We start from the raw sequence: 18,876 nt of genomic DNA, 5'->3' as shown, positions 1-18,876 counted from the left end.
TGTGGCATTTGGACAAGAACAAACTGGGAGGAGGGTAGAGAGAATAGTGCAACAATGAATGAATGGAAACCCCAAATCTCTGTAAATGTTTATGAAAATTAATAAAATTTAATTATAGGAAAAAAAATTTATTTCCAATGTGTGTTAAAATTCATGTTAAGTGCTTACATTAAAATAGCATGATTGATGTTTTTGTTAGGTGCTGTCAAGTTGAGTACAATTCATAGTGATCCTATGAACAAAAGATCTGAACTCTGATCTATCCTGTGCCATTCTCAAACTTCCTGATACACAAGAGCCCACTGCAGCAGTCACTGTGTCAATCCACCGGGTTAAGGGTCTTCCTTTCCTTCGCTGACCCTCCACCCTTCCAAGCATCATGTCCTTCTCCAAGGAAGAGACCCTCCTAGCAACATGCCCAAAGTATGAGGCGAAGTCTCATCATCCTTGCCTTAAAAGAGCACTCTGGCTGCACCCTCTCCAAGACATTTTCTGTGTGTTCTTTTGGCCATCCATGGGAGGTTCTGTGCTCTTCTCCAACACCACAGCTCAAAGGCATCAATTCTTTTTCTGTAATCCTTATTCATTTTCCAGCTCTCAGATGCATAGCAAGATAAAAGACTTCAGAAAGACTTTGGCCTGAATCAGATGCACCTTAGTCCTCAAACTGATACACAACTACTCCTTAACAATATGGAGAGATCTCTAACTGCAGACTTTCCCAGTGCAATGTGTATCCTTATCTCCTGACTGCTGGTACTGAGAGTGACTATGCAAAGGCATTTGACTTTGATGACGATAAGTTGTGGTTGACACTGAGAAGAACAGGAGTCCCTGAGCACTTAATTATGCTGATGTGGAACCTATACTCGGACCGGAAGGCTGCTGTGTGAACAGAGCAGGGGAACACTGCATGGTTTAAAATTGAGAAGGGGGTGTGTCAGGGTTGTATTCTCTCTCCATGCCTAGTCAATCTGTATGCTGAGCAAATTATCTGAGAAACTGGACTCTATGAGGAAGAATGTGGCATCAGGATTGGAGGGAGACTGATCAACCTGTGTTGTGCATATGACACAACTTTGCTTGCTGAAAGTGAGGAGGACTTGAAGTACTTGTTGCAGAAGATCAAAGAACTCAGTCTTTGGTATGGATTATATCTTAACATCAAGACGACAAAAGATTCTTGCCACTGGACCAACAGGCAACATAATGATAAATGGAGAGGAGACTGAAAGTGTCAACAGCTTCATCTTGCTTGGATCCAGTTAACATCCTTGATACAAGTGCTCAGGAGATAAGATAAGCCTCAGTTGTGGTGAGGTGCCCTAGAGTATGACTTATAGTTACCCTATGAATAAAAGATCTGAACCTAGTCCTGTCCTGTGCCATCCTCACTTCCTGACTTATAAGAGCCCACTGCATCAGTCACCTTGTCAATCAACCTGGTTGAGAGTCTTCCTCTCCTTTACCAACATTCTACCCTTTCCAACATCATGTCCCTCTCCAAGGAGCAGTAACAATTATGTCCAAAGTATGTAAGGCGAAGCCTCATCATTCTTGTCTCCAAAGAACACTCCGGCTGCACCCTCTTCAAGACATAGCTATTATTTTCTTGGCCATCCATGGGATGCTCAATGATCTTTTCCAACATCACAACTCAAAGGCATAAATTCTTTTTCTGTCATCCTTATTCACTATCTAGCTCTCAGTTGCACAGCTAGAACTCAGAAAGACTACGGCCTGAACCATCCTCACTTTAGTCCTCAAACTGACATCACTACTCAAAATTTAAAAAGGTCTTTAACTGCTGATTTTCTCCTGGCTACTCGTACTAAGGGTGCTAATCATGGATCCAAGCAAGATGAAGCTGTTGACAGTTGTAATCTCCTCTCCATTCACCTTGACACTGCATATTGGTCCGATGGTAAGAATCTTTGTTTTCCTGACAATGAGACGTAACCCATACTGAAGGCTGCATTCCTTGATCTTCTGCAACAAGCGCTTCAAGTCCTCCTCACTTTCAGGTACTCACTACCCAATTCTACTTTTAAGATGTTTATCTCTTGGGTACATCTGCCCTTCCAAACAAGTACTTGCCAAAGGGAGAATAACATGCTTTCTAAATCTACAATATCTAGTATTCACCTAGATCAAATGTCTTTTTTTTCCTTCTCCCCCTCCACTTTTCATTGGTTTTCACATATTTATGTACATTTGTGATAGCTTTACAGTGATGCATAATGTTGTGAATGTTACCAATTTTTTTAGCCATTGTTCCACTGCTGGGACACTTGAGTTGCTTCCAACTCTGTGCTACTGTAAATAATGTTGCAGTCAGCATGGTGTGCATATGTCAGTTTGTATCAAAGTTGTTGTTTTTTTTTTTACTATATAGCAAGTTCTCTGGAGCAAAGGTATTTCTCTTCTTAACTTTCTAAGGGAATGACAAACTACTGCTCATACTGGTTGCACCATTTTACATCCCCACTAGCAGTCCAGAGAATTCTAATTTTTCCACACCTTTGCCACCATTTGTTTTTTGCTATCATGCTGAAACTTGCTGTTATCGCTCGGGTAAGATGACACCACACAGTTAATCTGAACAGAAGGTTTTGGAGAAGATGCAGCCAGAGTGCTCTTTGGAGGCAAGAATGATGAGGCTTCATCTCATATACTCTGGACATATTGCTAGGAGGTGCTATTCCTTGGAGAGGGCCATAATGCTGGGAATGGTGGAGGGTCAGTGAAAAGAGAAGACAACCCTCAACCAGATGGTGACACAGTGACTGATGCAGTGGTCTCTTGTGTATCAGGAAGTGTGAGGATAGCGCAGGACAGAACAGGGTTCAGATCTTTTGTTCACAGGATCGCCATGAGTTGTGCTCAACTCCATGGCACCTAACAACAACAATAACAGCTAATGAAGGATCTCTGTTGGTTTAGTGGTAAGGAGCTGCACTGGCAACCCAGGCAAACAGTTCAAATCCACCAATGTGAGAAAGATGGGTGGTCTCTTCCCATGTGACTGAAAGCCTTTGCAAATGCTCTGGAGGGTCAGCTATCAGTCGGTTCTGAAAAACAATAGCTAATGATCCTCAAGTATTTTTCATATGTTTTCTGACCACCTCAATGTCTTCTCTGTGAAGTGTCTATTCATATCTTCTGCCCATTTTGTAACTGAACTGTTTGTCTTTTCTTTCTGAGATGCTGGAATCTTATATCACTTTTAGAGATGAGTCCCATACCAGAAGTCACTGCCAAGTATTTTCCCCCCCTCAGTCTCTAAGTTCTCTTTTTACTCTTTTGTAGATGTCTTCTGATACACATAAGGATTTTTTTTTTCATGAGGTCCAGTGATCTCCTTCACTTACTATTGACTATATTTTATGTTTCCTATTATAGTATATTTATGCCATTGATTAAGGCTCCTAAGTCTGATCCCAGATTTTTCTTTAATGACCTTTACAGTTTCAAGTTTTATGCCTAGGCTCTCAATCCATCTTGAGTTAGTTTCCTGCCTATGGTGTGAGGTATGGATGTTGTTTCAATCTTCTGTAAAAAGATGCCCAGTTTTGTCAGCACTATTTGTGAATGAGGCTGTCTTTTTTCCACTTAATGGACCTCATCTCCTCATCATCGTTGTCCATATATAGATGGGTTTCTTTCTGGGTTGTCAATCCAGCTCCACTGGTCTGTGCGCCTGTTGCTGTACCAGTAAGAAAGTCTTTTAACCATCATGGATGTGCAATAGGTTTAAGATCGGGAAGTGGAAGGCCTGCTTTGTTTGACTTCAGTATCACTGTGCTTCACCAGGGACTCTTTTCTTTTCCTATGAAGCCAGTGATTTCTTACACTATTTCTCTGAAAAAATGCAGATGGAATCTGGATACGGACTATTGCTCTTTTTGTGATGTTAACCATCACTGATTATCATTCCTTTGAACCAGGATGCAAAATGTTGCTATTAGGTGTTAGCAAATAAACTGCACTCACAGTGACCCAATGACAACGGATCAAACCTTGCCCTGTCCCACACCATCCTCACAATTTCCACCATGCTCAAGCCCACTGCTGCAGGCACTGTGTCAATCCGTCTTCTTCTTTTTTTTTTTTTTTTGCTGGTGTGCCCAAATTTATTGAAAATATTACAGCACAGCAAACAGACTCAAACGGCTCCACGTGGTGTTTTGAAATTCATCCCAACTGTGGGCTGAGTGACCTGGAGGTTGGACAGACTGCCAAAGTCCAAGAGTTTCAGCATTTCCTTAGTATCAGGATCTATTTCAATGATCTCCTGATCCAGGGCTGAAACCTCTGGTACATAATTATCTCTCCTTTCTCTCTCCTCCTCCTGCAGCTTAATGGAGATGCCTCTCACAGGCCCTCTCTGAATCCGCTTCATCAGATGTGTGACATAGCCTGCTATCTTGTTCCGGAGTTTCTTGCTGGGAATAATGGCAATCTCCTCGCACATGCGCTTGTTCGTGTGGAAGTCATTACTCAGGCGCGTGTAGTATTTCTCAATGATGACCCGGGCCGCCTTCTTCACGGTTTTGGTGCGAACGCGGCCCATGTTGGCGGGTCCTTGGTGAAAGACTCAATCCGTCTTCTTGAAGGTCTTCCTTCATATTGACCATCTCCTTCTTCCACGATGATGCCTTTTTCCAAGGACCGGCCTCTTCTAACAACATGCTCGAAGTATGTGAGACAAAGTTTCATCATTCCTGCCTCTAAGGAGCACCCTGGTTCCAGTTCCTCTGAGATAGATTTGGGGTTTTTTTGGCAGTCTGTAAGATATTCAATAATCTTCACTAACACCCTAATTCAAAGGTATCAATTCTTCATCTGTTATGCCTAGGACGTTGGTCATTATGTGTTCCACTTCATTTCTGGCAACTTTTCATTTTCCTTGATTCACACTTTATGTATTCCTGTCCTGATTACTAATCGATGCCTGCAGCTGTTTCTTCTCATTTTTAGTCTCACCTTGTGAGCAGATGAAGGTTCTTTGATGGTGAAAGCTTCAGTCCTTCTGAAACATCGAGGGTAGATACCACTTTGAGGAAGCACCTTTTCCTCAGGTGCATTTTCAGTGCCTCCTGGGCATTCAATGGCCTATTATTTCAGAAATGGACAGTCAGTCCCGCTTTATAGTTTGTCTTAGTCTGGAAGCTCTATTGAGACCTGTCCACTCTGGGTGACCCTACCTTCTGGTATCTGAAATCCTGGCAGCCTCTCTCTCCACAGCCCAGTAACTTGCAAACCTCCAATGACAGAGGGGTGGTAGCTGTGAATAAGAAGCACTGTCCATTAACAAAACCTGGGTTTTTTTGCATCAATTTCACTAATCACCCACCAAGGACTCCTCTGCAGAGATATGAGCTAAACTATCTATATCTACAGACATTAGTTAGCAGATATAGGTCAGTGGTTCAAACCCCATGACCATTCTAGTGGGAAGATGGTGCAGTCTGCATCTGTAAAGATCTACAGGCTAGAAAACCTCTGGATTTTGAGAATAAGATTAAAAAACTATAAAAAAACCCCACTTTATAAAAAAATTTAAGATTTTTCAAACAACAGAATTATGTCAGTGATAAATACTCTAACTTTTAGTATCAATATTAAGGAGCCCCAGGGGCTCAGTGTCACATGTGTGGTTGCTAATGAAAAAGTCAGTGGTTCAAATCTACCAGGTGGTTGGAGGGAGGAAGATGGTCCACAGCTTCTCCTATAGATTCAGTCTCTGCAACTGGAGGGTCATTATGATTCAAAACTGACTTGATGGCAGTTAATAATCAAGATTAGGAAGAGTATGTCTGAAACCAGGAAGGTGAACACAGCTTCCTGAGTTTTCATACTGCTGTGTTGCTATTAAGTGCTGTCAAGCTGAGTACAATTCATAGCAACCCTATGAACAAAAGACCAAACTTTTGTCCAATCTTGCACCATCCTCACGTGTCATGCTCAAACCCACTGCTGCAGTCCCAGGTCCCTCCACCTTGTTCAAAGTCTTCCTCTCTCTCACCGTATGATGGATGGTCTTTTCCAAAGAGTGGTCTCTCCAAACAACATGCCCAAGTATGGGAGCATGGCTTCCAGACTAAGATGGATTAAGAAGCAGGACTAGCTATCCACTTCTGAAATAACAGGGAGCTCTGGTGACCTAGTGGGTAAGATGCTGTACTGCTAACCCAAAGACAGGAGGTTCAAATCCACCAGGTGTTATGTGGGAGAAAGATGGGCGATCTCCTCCTGCCTCATTTATTGTCTGTGAAACGCCTGCCAGAGGGTCAGCTATGTGTTGGTTCAGGCTCCAGGAGGAGTAATAATAACTCATAGTAGAAACACTGTAGTAGTTTTCACAGGGCTACCGTCCATTCCACAAGGGGATGCTTAAGTTCTATAATTGACAAAAGTGTCTAAGTTTAATTTCTAACTTAACAGGAAACAGCATTCACATTTTGCTATTCCCTTACACTGTGGATAAATGAATAAACCAATGTTTCTATTCTATGCTGCTGTAAATATTTTACTTGTACACTTTTAGAATACAACATTAAAATGTTAACACTATTACCAAATAAATCTATAGTAATAAAATTTTTGTCTCTCTTTATGTTTATATCATGACAAAGGAACTGAACAAACTTCTACCAAATTGGGAGGGCATGATTAGAAATAGTCTTATTTAAAATATAAGCCAGTGGCTTATTTCAGGTTCACTTTGAAGGGTCCTGGAACCCATAGTAATTTGTGGTGGTAGTGTTGTTTTCTGATATTACACAAAGGCACAATTTAGAAATTTTCATTGGAAAATATATACTAATTTATGGAAGGGTCTATGCAATTATTTCATAGTGTCTCAAATCAGGACCAACTGATAGCTGACCCTCTAGCGGGTCTTCAGAGGCAATTACTATAAGAGAGGAGACTGTCCATCTTTCTCTCACGGAGCAGCTGGTGGATTTCAACCACATGCCTTTGAGTTAACAGCACAATTCCTTATCACTCAACTACTCAGTGACTGAGTTTAGTCTTTTTCCTTCTGTGAATGTATTTCTGAAATGATAACATACAAAATACAAAAAGGTCAATCAATCTTACAGCAGTATTAGCAAGAACTGAAAAGAAAAGGAAAATGTTAAGGTCTAAAAACAAATCTACAGGAGATAACTCTTTGACTGCATGAGTCCAAAATGAAGGCTGTCTGATGGGCCAAGTAGGACAGCTAGGTTCTATTTAAAGACGAATCAGATAGACAGTTGCAGAACAAACATCTCAATACTTGACACCAACTCCTATTTCAAGCAGCTGAAGCTGACTTCTAACCAGAAAACCTGACAAATGAACAAGGCATGCCCTCTTATTCTTACTTGAAATCTAAGTCTCACATAAAAAATGCTGCACTACCTACTGGAGGAGACAAGATATACAAGCTTTAAAATGCTGCAGACAGGAAAAACAATCGTTTCACATCAACTGTGCTAAGGAAATGAACATCATATAATGCCTGAAAATTTGAGTTTAATCTGAACATCAGCTTAATGTCACAGAGTCCCCAGAGCTCCTGAAGTCAGAGGGCTCCCTGAAGGCAAAGGTGAGAGAGCTTCATCTCACATCTTTAGGGCATATTGAGAGGAAAGACTACTCATTGGAGAGTGACATCATCCTTGGAAGGGTGGAGGGTCAGTGAAAGAAAGGGAGACCTTTAACCGAATGGACTGACACAGTGACTGTAGCAATGAGGTCAAGTATGTCAGAGTTGATAAGGATGGTGCAGGACAGGGTTTAGATCTGTTGTTCAAAGGGTTACTATGAGTTGAACTCGACTTGATGGCACCCAACAACAACAAACACTTAGGACACCTGGATTATACACAGTGCATTTCAGTGGGGTGTGGTGGAGGAATATCCTGTTAGATTGCACAGGTGATTCTCTTGAACAGTTCCTTTGTTTCACATATCCACAATTGTCATGATCACTCACAAGCTTTTGAATTGAAGATACTGGTTTGTGACCAAGTCTCTTCTCTCACAGTCAACTCTGAAGCAATGGCGTAAATGTTTTTCCACTTTCCCTTAAGATTCAATTTTTTGAACAGAAAAATATTCCTAAAAATTCAACTCAGCACCACAAGAAGATAAAGGTAAAAAACCCAATTGAAAAATGGGCACAGGATATGAACAGATACTTCACCAAAGAAGACATTCAGATGGCAAACAAACACATGAAGAAATGTCCAATATCCCTAGTTCTAAGAGAGATGCAAATCAAAACAACTATGAGATATCATGTCACCCCACTAAGAATAGAAAAATTTAACAGAACAGCAAACAACAAATGCTGGTGAGGTTGTGGAGAAACTGGAACCCTTATTCACTATTGGTGGGAATGCAAATTGGTGCAACCACTATGGAAGGCTGTATGGCGCTTTCTCAAAAAGTTGCAAATAGAAATACCATTTGACCCAGCAATTCCACTACTGGGAATTTACCCTAAAGAAACCATAAGTGCCACTCAAGCAGATATATGCACACACATTTACTGCTGCTTTGTTCACAATAGCATAGAGCTGGAAACAACCCAAGTGCCCATCAGCAAACGAATGGACAGGGAAGCTGTGGTATATTCACACACTGGAATACTATGCTGCATTAAAATACAAGGAATTCATGAAATATTATGCAAAATGGATGACCATGGAGGACATTATGCGGAGTTGATGTCTCAGTCATAAAACGACAAATATTGCATAGGGCCACTGTTGTAAAACAGGACTGACATCGAGGCAGAGAAGGAGGTGAAGAATGATGGATACTGCATTGAAACAGATGAGGGAGAACTGTTTAAAAGGGATATATGACTGGGTATTATTATCATGACAGAGTCCAGAATAAAGGCTGCACTGTGGAGTGGATCTGGGGGGAGGGCTTGCATAACAATGAAAGAGTTTTTCTTTTACTTTTCAAGGAGAAGAGTGAATTGGTGGGGCGGGGGTCATGGAGAAAAGTGCAACAAATGACTCGAAACCCTAAGTCTCTGTAAACTGTCATTAAAATTAATTAAAAAAAATTCAAGTCAGTTATTTCAATACCAAATGGTTAAGTCATAAACTATCAATCTATTTATACTGCTGATCTGATAGATTAATAACTAATTTAATGTTAATGATTTCTGGCTTACTCCACTTATAAATTTAAAATGTTTAGAGAAAGTATTTATTTGCATATGCAATATATTAAAAAGACGTGTCTACTATGAAGTTCACTAAATCATGTGTCTTCTTACCAAGCTTGATGAGAAGAATCATTTCTCAACACATTCACAGGAACCTTAATTTCACCTAGGAAAACATCTTGGACCAGATTTCCATTGTTCCACAAGTCAATCCTGAAAAGAAAAAACTTGGCTTTATTCTTGGCCAATAATATGTAAGAGAACACACATCATCAAACAGCTTCAAATCACTTGGTTGTGCATTTTGGCATTCATTTTCCATGCTTGAAAATAAGGTATGTTATCACTGTCATACATTGCATTATCTTAAGACTAGAAAGTCAAAACAATGGACTTTTACTTGACAGCATAAAAGAGGAAAAAAAGGAGGTTAAAATCTAAAAGAAATCATTCGTTTTCTGGTTTCATGTCTAGGCTTTATTTTAACTTGGACAATAAAGACTACAGAATTACTTTGTTGAATTTGAAAAAAGAAACAAACACAAGACTACAGTTTCTCAATGACATAATAAAGAAATAAGTATATAATATAGCTGATGCAGGAACCTTGGTGGCATCAGAGTATATGATGTGTTGGGTTGCTAAAAGGAAGGGTTGATGGTTCAAATTCAACTGTGGTTCTGTGGAAGAATGATGGGACAGTCTCCTGTAAACATTTACCTCAGAAACTCCAAAGATGGTTGCCACCATCAGAGTTAACTGGAGTCTGGATTGGGTTTACAGGGATTTAGAAAAATAGATTACCTGAGCACAACAAACACGTAATTAATATGTCTTTTAGGTGAACACATTGTTAACAACACACCTACACATGCATTTACAAAACATGTCCCCTCCCAAAGAGTATAGCTAATTAAGACCTAGGAAATAGCACATACTTCAAACACATGCACCTGTTCAATTCTCTTACAAAACTTCTTACCTCACTGAAATTTCTGTTAGACAGCAGATATGTTAAGAAGAATAAAAAAATTATTTCTAAATTGGCTGTTTTATGATTGTTCTTTATATATTCTTAGTACTTACTATGACTAAAAAAGTTAAAATAAATTTAGGAAATATTAAAATATAGTAAAATGGGTAAAACTTAGGTCATATTTGTTTATTAAATAAATAGATCTTAATGATTTCTGTGGCCAAATCTGACGTGGGGTGTGGTTTTTTTGTTTGTTTTTTTTTAAATCAGGTTTTGAAATGACAATTTGGTCTTACACAGATGCACACTTCATAAACCAAGTACATTAAGAGACATATGCTAAGCTTGGTTCACCGTAGAGGCTGTGCTGCTGGTTCCAGGGCAGCACCTCTCTGGTGTTTGAGTCACCAAAAAAAAATATGGATGGACACTCTCCTCCTGTGTGATTTATGCCTCTGAAGACTTGATGGAGGGTCAGCTATGAGTCGGTTCTGACTGGACATAAGCAATGAGTTTTTTGTTATAAGCTTAGTTCAACTTTTACAATCAAATTTAAATTTATTTTCACACAGAAAAGAGCAATTCTGTAAAACTCTGAAGACACACACCTAATTTCTAGCTTTTCAATGTCTTCCTCTTCTACCTGGAATTGAGATTTTCGCGTGTAACTGCTGGATCTGGTTACCTGTAAATAAATTATTTAAAAACAAAAATTTTAATATTTTTATTTTTACATTAATTTAAAAAATATATCATCCATAAAATGTTCAACTATGGATATGAAAGATACTAGAAAGAAATGCTCAGATAATGCAATTAACCTGGGATGGGAGACTAGGAGGTGTGTTAAAAAAATCCAAAGCAGCTCTTCCTTCCATATCTTTCCCAGTCCCTCACATACAGCAGCATGATGTTCTCTGGTTCATAAGGATCTTGTCACAAGGAAGCTGCATATGCTGGGAACAGGCTGAAGACTTTCCTGCCAGTCTCATCTTTGCAATTTCCTCTCACATTCAACTTAAGGTATCAAGAACATGGACAGAGCTGCCTCAGCGACACTCCACCTGAACATGCCACTTTCACATGGGCCTTTCTCTCTCCATTTTCATAAATTTGTCTCCTGGACAAGAGGATGAGCTGATTCTCCTCTCTTCTTTGAATGCCCACCCAATAGCCCACAGCAGGCTATATAATCAAGCATCCAGCACATAGGCTACTTTAATGTCTGCTTTAAAAGCTCCTTTACCTCATTTAAGTCAAAGAAAAATTTTCTGCTGGGTTGTTCTCTACCTTTTTTCCTTTCATAAATACCTTAAAGCTGCAAACTGTCTTACGGTGTCTACTTCCTCATCACTCACAGAGACTCTGCACGTCCCTCTCCTAAAATCTCTCTCTTCAACATCACATGTGGCAACCACGTCTTGGTCCTCACCTTCTCTGACCTCTCTGGAGCACTGAACTTATGATACTACAATTATCTCTCCTTTTCCATGAACAGTCTTCTGAGTTGACAAAGTACTACAACTCTCTGGGTGGTACAAATAGTTAAGTACTTGGCTACTAATCAAGTGGCTTACGGTTCAAACCCACCCACAGGCACCTTGTAGGAAAATAAATGCCTCCCAATGCGCTCACAGCCACACGGACCTAGCGAGGACAGCTCTGCATTGCGCTTGAGTTGGAATAATCTCGATGGCAACTTTTCCCCTTCAAATTCTAGCATACTTTCATTCTGCTTGCTGCTGTTTCTTATAGCTCTTCTTCAGAGCCTATGCATATTCTACAGGTTTCATCTTTTTTAAAAAAATAATGGCAAGAAAGAACCTGAAGGGACACAGAGCTAGAACACTGACAAAGTGTTTTCCCTTCTTTCATCAAAATGTTTCTCTGAATCATGGGATTATATAAATTCGATGGGAGGGTGGGAGGAAAATTGGCAAAATCTGGTCTGGAAAACAATGTATTCAAATTCTGTAAATAAAACTAGTATAATAAAATGTTCTAAAAAAATTTTCTCTAGAACAGGTTCTGATACTTCATGAGTCTGTCTACACAGCTTAGAATTCTCCATGGAGCACAGAACTCCATTACTAGAAAAGGTATTTTCAGTGATCAAATATTTGAAAGTAAGAACATTGACGAATGAAAATTAAGTTTTTGTTTTAGAGACCATCTTAACCAGTGTAAAACAATTTATTCTCCACAGCTTAAGAATAAGGTATCCATCTTCTTCCTATATAAAAAGAGTTGATTTATTTAGTATGTAATGAGGTCATTGTACTTTAGGGTCTCAAAACATTCTCACATTTGGACTTTATTAAAATCTGAGTTATGCAGGAGTGCTATGTTATTCCCCTACAAAACTATCCTTTTACAAGATGAGTAACTTGAGTTTCCCATTTAATAACTTGTTCAAGGTTAATTGGGACTAGAACTCAGACCTGCCAAGTAGATACACTCGAATGCACTTATTTCATCAGTGGTTTTCAAACAGTATTCCCCAGAAGAGTCCTGTGGCCCTGTATGTGAGTTAATAGGTCAAACGGGGTCGGAAGGTCAAGAAAGGAGGGTGGACAGGAGGGTCTCCCACTCTAAACCAATCAAGAGATCTGCCTTTATTTGTTTTCTGTATTAGGCCTTCCCTACTCTGTAGTTTTACTGTTCTCAGAAGAGAAAGGCTTCATTGTCACAGGGCTGCTTAAGTTGGTGTGCCCTTTAGTTCGTTCCAACTCACTGAGACTTAAGAGGACAGAGGAAAGGTGTCCTGTTGGGGTCAGAGACCACGACCGTTACAAGAGCTTACTGCTGTGCCTTTCCTTCCTTGCAGTCACTAGAGGGTGTGAACAGATCTGTCAGCCTGCAGCCAGGTGTTTACCACATCCCATCAGGGCTTCTGAATCACGAAAGCAGTTCTTTATTAACATATGCTGGCAGTCACTAAGGTATTGGGCTCCCCTTCATATGTGAAAAATTCAGGCAAATATTTCTATAGCTTTGGAGCATTAAATATATTTATTTATATTATTAATTTTTGAAATGTTTTTAAGGTTACTTTTCTTTTTTTGTTTCTTTTACATAACAAAAATGCTTTTAATATTACTCTATACTGCTGAATCAATACACAACATCATTACAGTTGCAGAAAAGATTGAATTGTTAATGATCTCCTTTTATTTAGATCCACAACCAACACCTATGGTAACAGCAATCAAGAAATCTATAGGGTGTGTATATGTATATGCATAGATATATACACACATTCAGGTATATATTCTCTGCAGAACCCTAAGAATCCTGATAAATCCCCTATGTACATTCAGACTGGTCAAATGGCTTCTGATAAAATGATTATCACAGCAATGGTTCAAAAAAAGTAGCCAACCAACATTCACCATTAAGCATTCAATGTTAACAACATCTACATAAAACGAAAAGTTACCTCAAAATAAAAGATTTCGTTAAACTGCGGGTTACTGGTTTTCTTCTTTACTTTTGTCTTCTTCTGGTCATTCCTGTTCCAATGTGGTAGAGTTTTACCTTGTAGAACTTAACAGTACATAATTATAAAACATGCTATCTCCAAGCAGGGAGGGTGACCTTTCTTTAATTGTTAAGATGTCTTAGAGAAGAATGTAGTTTTAAATACTACTTGGGGAAAAATATTAAGTCAGGGTTTCTTAAAACTAAAAGGAAAGAAAACACAAGTTTTGTGTATCCTACATCGATACGCCAAAACTGAGTATTCTCTTTGTGGTTCTAGATTGACTGCCAAGTTTTCTTGATGAGTTTTTAATAATATTCTGTTACACAGAAACAATGCAAAATATAGTGTGTGAAAGAAGACAAATTTGCAGACACCTTTATGTTAAAAATACACCTGAAGAAGAAAAAAAAATTCTTCACTTAGCTCCTTATGCTTCAGCTCAAATACTGATTATTTCTTTTTTAACTTTGAGAGCTCTGACGGTGTAGTTTGTAAAGAGAGGTGTACTACTTAACCCAAAAGCAGTGTATCTCTCTAGTAGTTCCAATCCAACATTTGCTCTTACAGAGAAAGAAGGGCAATCTTCTCCTGTGCAATTCACAGCCTCAGAAAACCTTACAGAGAGTCAAGTTGTGTCAAACTCAATGGCAACGAGTTTTGTGTATTTATATTTTTAAATAATTATATATATTCATAGGAAGTATAAAGAAAATTACATGCAAGTTCTGTGTAGTTTGCCATAAATGTATAAAACTACAGTTCAAAATCAAAACCAACGCTTAAAAAGAAATCTACATGCCAAACAGTTTTTAGGAGTAACACTTAAATGAAAGAATTCAGGTACAGATTAGTTTAAAAAAAATCTCTTAAATGAGCCATTTATAATATGCAATTAGAAATCTAGCTCACAGCATTAGAGGTACAGAATTGAGTCAGGTGTTTTTAAAATTTAATATATCTGTAATAATTTATGAACACATAAGAAGGCACTTTACATACATATATAAACGTCTAGTTCTCAAAGTGGTCTATTCATAATTTTTTTTTATATTAATAATTTTTAAAAAATAACTAAAGTGGGTGGGGTTAGGAGGATCAATAGTTATGTATGCATGTGTACTGTACTTCTGGATTTCTGATCTAAACCTTCACATTTTAAACAAATCTCGGATCAGGAAGGCTTTGAAATCGACTGAAATGAAACTATAAAACAGAAAAAATTACAAAACATTGTACATTTCTTGATACCGTAACATTTAAATCATTAGGACAGTGTACTTCACCATGGTCTGAAACTTCAGAAACCCTTCTATACAGCTTAGAATTCTCTCTGTACAGCACAAACTCCATGAGTAGAAAGTGTTTTCAGTACTCATTAAATCATTATTTGAAAGCAAGAACACTGATGAATGAAATTGGATAGTTCGTGTTGTAGAGACTAACTGAGATTATTCCCTACAGTTTAAGACTATAGAAGGTTTGAAATAGTATCCAATTCCTTTCTGTATAAAATGAGTTGATTGTTTTTAAGTATATTAACAAAATTCAATAAAGTCAGTCTTTTTTACTTCGTGTCATTAATAATCATTCAGCATGTTCTCTTAGACCTTAGTTTTATAATTCCTATGTCAAACTTTAAAACCTGATAGTAGTTCAGTAAACATTACCTGGAAGGGCCCATGAGAGAAACTGTTGCATACGGGTCACAGCTTTGTCCATTTATGAGAGGCAAACCATGGCATGCTTTGATGCTAAGGAAAAGAAAGAGAAGGGACATATTTAAGTCAAACAATAAGAAATATCTTTAGGTGGGGGGGGTGGAGATGGGGTAGGCGGGGAGAAAAGTGCAACAATGAATGAATGGAATTCCAAAATCTCTGTAGATGTTCACTGAAATGAAAAATAAATAAATAAAAAAAGGAAAACATTCAAAAAAAAAAGAAAGATCTTTAAATACAAATGGGTATTTCAGAGAGCTCAAAATTGCTTCCTATTAAGAGTATAGTTATAGGTCTACATATGATCTACCCCCAGGATAAAAATTCCCAGCATACATAAATATGCACTTATTGACTTATGTTATGCTTTCAAAGTAGTGCTAAATTGGAATCTCACAGTTAGGCTGAAAAATAGTATTTAATACTTTTCTACTCTGACTAGGGATGACAGAAGGAGAATTGATACCTTTGAGCTGTGGTGCTGGAAAGAGTATTTAATATACCACAGACTGCTAGGAGAACAAACAGGTTCATCCTAGACAGCTTGAGACCAGGCTGCTCCTTGGAGGCAAGGATTCTGAAGCTCTGTCTGACATACTTTGGACATGTTGCAAGAAGGGACCAGTCCTTGGAGAGGGACATCATGCTTGGGTGGGTGGAAGGACAGAACAGGAGAGGAAGACCCTCAGGGAGATGTAGATTTAGTGGCTGGGGGCTACAGGGGTAAGTGTGTCAGGGACAATAAGATTGGCACAGGATAGAGCAAAGTTCAGCAATGTTGTACACAGGGTCACTATGAGTTGCAGGCAACTTGACAGCACATAACAACAACAACTATTAAGTATCTACTAAGGTGTGTCTTATAATTTGATACAACATCAAAACTGGCATGGCCCTTAAAACAGAAAAAAAAACCCAGCAAGCACTTGAACTGTGTAAACTACAAACCAAGTCAGCTCTATGGCATCACACCTCTGCTTAAGTATGAATGAGAAAAGGCAACAATTCTGGTTTCCACTTAAAGCCTCATTCATAGCTACAGTGCATACTTTCACATAATTCAGTAGTTTTTGATTCTCATTTCTGCTACAGCAATATCCTGTATACAAAAATTCAACTATCAAAAACAAGAACCCACTTCGTGTATTATATTCACTGGCATCTACTAACAACAAAGAATTTGACTTAATGACTTGCTCTTCAAATTTTCTCCCTAAATACCACTGAGTTCATCAGCTTAATGCTCAATGGTCTGCATTAACGTCTCTTGAGTGCTGCTGAAAAGTATGCTTTGTTGAGTGTGTGGGCACAGATGTAGAACTGTTGGGCATGTCTTACTTCCTCTCCAGAGCCCATAGATCACAAGCAGATGGTGTGCTGCTGAGTCAAGAGAGAGTCAACTTACTTCCATTGAACTGGTTATCAAAAACAATATTTGAAAAGTCTCTGAAACAAGCCAGAGAAAACCTAATATTCTAGATTTAAAAGTTAGGCACAGATATATATTAAAATCTTCCCACTATGTTTACTATCTGAAATACTTCTCAAGATAAACCGAAAAATGTCACCTAGTTTTTGCACAACATTTACAGTCTATGACACATTTTGACAAAATGCATATAACTCCTAACAAAGTCTTTACGATGAATGTCATCATGCCATTTTAAAAGAAAAAGTGCAGATTAAAGAGATTACACAAGAGCAACAAAATAAGGCTTGGCGAGGTAACACGACTTTTAAGAAGTGAGCCACTGTCTAGTTGGGAAACCTGGCTGCCAAAGGGCCACTCCACAAACTAAAGATGACAATATCATTTAAGAGAGGGGACTGCATCAGCTGGGAGACTCACTTCTACAACCATCACTCTGAAGTGTTAGGGAGAGAACTGCCTGCAACCCCCTAGACAGAAACTTCTCCAGTTGGAGAACCAGGACATACCACTCTATAGATAAAAGAGAATAACAGACTTCACGAGAGAGGGCGGCAATCAGGAGACAGTCACTCTCAGAGCCAGCACACTGAGGTGCTGGGGAGGGAAGGACCTGTAACTCCCCTGGAGAGCTACTGTTACAGTTGGGAACCTGGCCACCAAGCCACTCTGCAGAACAACAAGGGCAATATAATTTTTTTCCTACTAGTTTTATTTTTTTGTTTTACAAATTTGAACAAATTCTTTGCATTTTTCTCATCCCCACCGCCTATCAAATTGTGCAACCCAATGATTAATCCCCCCTTTCACCCTCACAACCATATCCCTCTGCTTCCAGCCTCTCCCACCCCTCCTGGATCCTTATACTCATTCTACAATAACAGTACTTATCCTTATGGGATTGAGTTAGTTCACTCAGCCTAATGCTCTCCAGTCCCTCCCAAGTTAGGTAATAATTTACAAAATTATTGCTCCTGCGTGCTGCATAGTTTTCCCGCTGTGAGAATGTAATAATTTCTCAATCCATTCCTTTGTGGTTGGACATTTGGGCTGTTTCCATGTTCTTGTGACGGTGAATAGAGAGCAATACCATTTAAGAGAGGAGGCTGCAATCAGGTGAAAGACTCACACCCACAGCTGACATACTGAAGTGCTAGAGAGGGAGGTGCCAAAAGACAAAAGATTATAGGAGAAGGGGCTACAATAATGTAAGATTCCTGCAGAGCTGCCCTGTGGACCAGAGAAGACCTTAAGGCAAATATTCCCACTCCATAGACCCAGTAGAGTGAACTGCCTACCTCCACAGATTGAACATTTTAAACCTACAACTAATCAATAATATCATAATTATCAAGAACTGTCAATAAGCTCCTCAGACACAACAGAAATGGGCTACTATATAGTTAATGTCAAGAAAGCAGCAGGCAGCTTCATACCTTGTGAAAAAACAAAATAAGCCTAAAAAAATCAGAGCATACTGCAGACCCAACAAATATCTCGGACACAGGTCAGCAAAAGAAATGTATTGATACCGAGTCATATGAACAGCTACGGAAGAAGGTGCAAATGATGGAAGAAAGAATGGAAGCCATAAATAAAACAAATCGACTGAGAAATTGTAATACATTCACAAGATAGAACAGTATGCAGCACAGAGCACCAATGATTTAGAAAAATACTATTTAACATGGGAGAAGTTAGAGAGCATTATACTGAGTGAACTAACTCAGTCTAATAGGACAAATACGGTATAAGATCATTATCATAAAAATAGAAAGGTAACTAGTAGATGTATATAAAAGTCCAACAGAGGAAGACAGGGTGACTGAGTGTGAGGAGGGGAGGAAATCACGGGGAGGCAGGGTTTGGTGGACAGAGGAAGGGAGTAGATGAATTAGGAAAGATGCAGTGGGGACCTGAAGATATGAGGTGACAGTGTGCATAGATCAGTGATAATTAATTTTACAAACATAATACATGGGAATGATCATATGAAACAAAAGGTGAATGAAGGAGTGTGTGAAACACTATGTATATGACTGAAATACAATGTATACAAATTTTGTAGGCAAATCAATATAAAAGTTT

General features: G+C 38.8%; 1 protein-coding gene across 3 annotated transcripts in view; it reads right to left on the bottom strand.

The window, feature by feature from the left end:
- RASA2 (RAS p21 protein activator 2) overlaps positions 1–18,876 on the bottom strand; it is a 170,619-nt gene that overhangs the window by 51,960 nt on the left and 99,783 nt on the right. For all 3 annotated transcript variants that reach the window (XM_006895097.1, XM_006895098.1, XM_006895096.1), the window contains exons 6-9: positions 15,309–15,392; positions 13,597–13,669; positions 10,766–10,842; positions 9,293–9,394 (exon numbers count right to left, since the gene is read on the bottom strand). In XM_006895097.1, coding sequence (XP_006895159.1) covers positions 9,293–9,394; positions 10,766–10,842; positions 13,597–13,669; positions 15,309–15,392 — 336 coding nt within the window. The remainder of the gene's footprint in view (positions 1–9,292; positions 9,395–10,765; positions 10,843–13,596; positions 13,670–15,308; positions 15,393–18,876) is intronic.

The sequence above is a fragment of the Elephantulus edwardii genome, unplaced genomic scaffold (assembly GCF_000299155.1).
Source record: "Elephantulus edwardii isolate Elephantulus edwardi_28Jun2011 unplaced genomic scaffold, EleEdw1.0 scaffold00158, whole genome shotgun sequence".
Lineage (NCBI taxonomy): Eukaryota > Metazoa > Chordata > Mammalia > Macroscelidea > Macroscelididae > Elephantulus > Elephantulus edwardii.
Note: the sequence above shows the minus strand (reverse complement) of the source record. Positions and strands in the feature narration are given on the sequence as shown.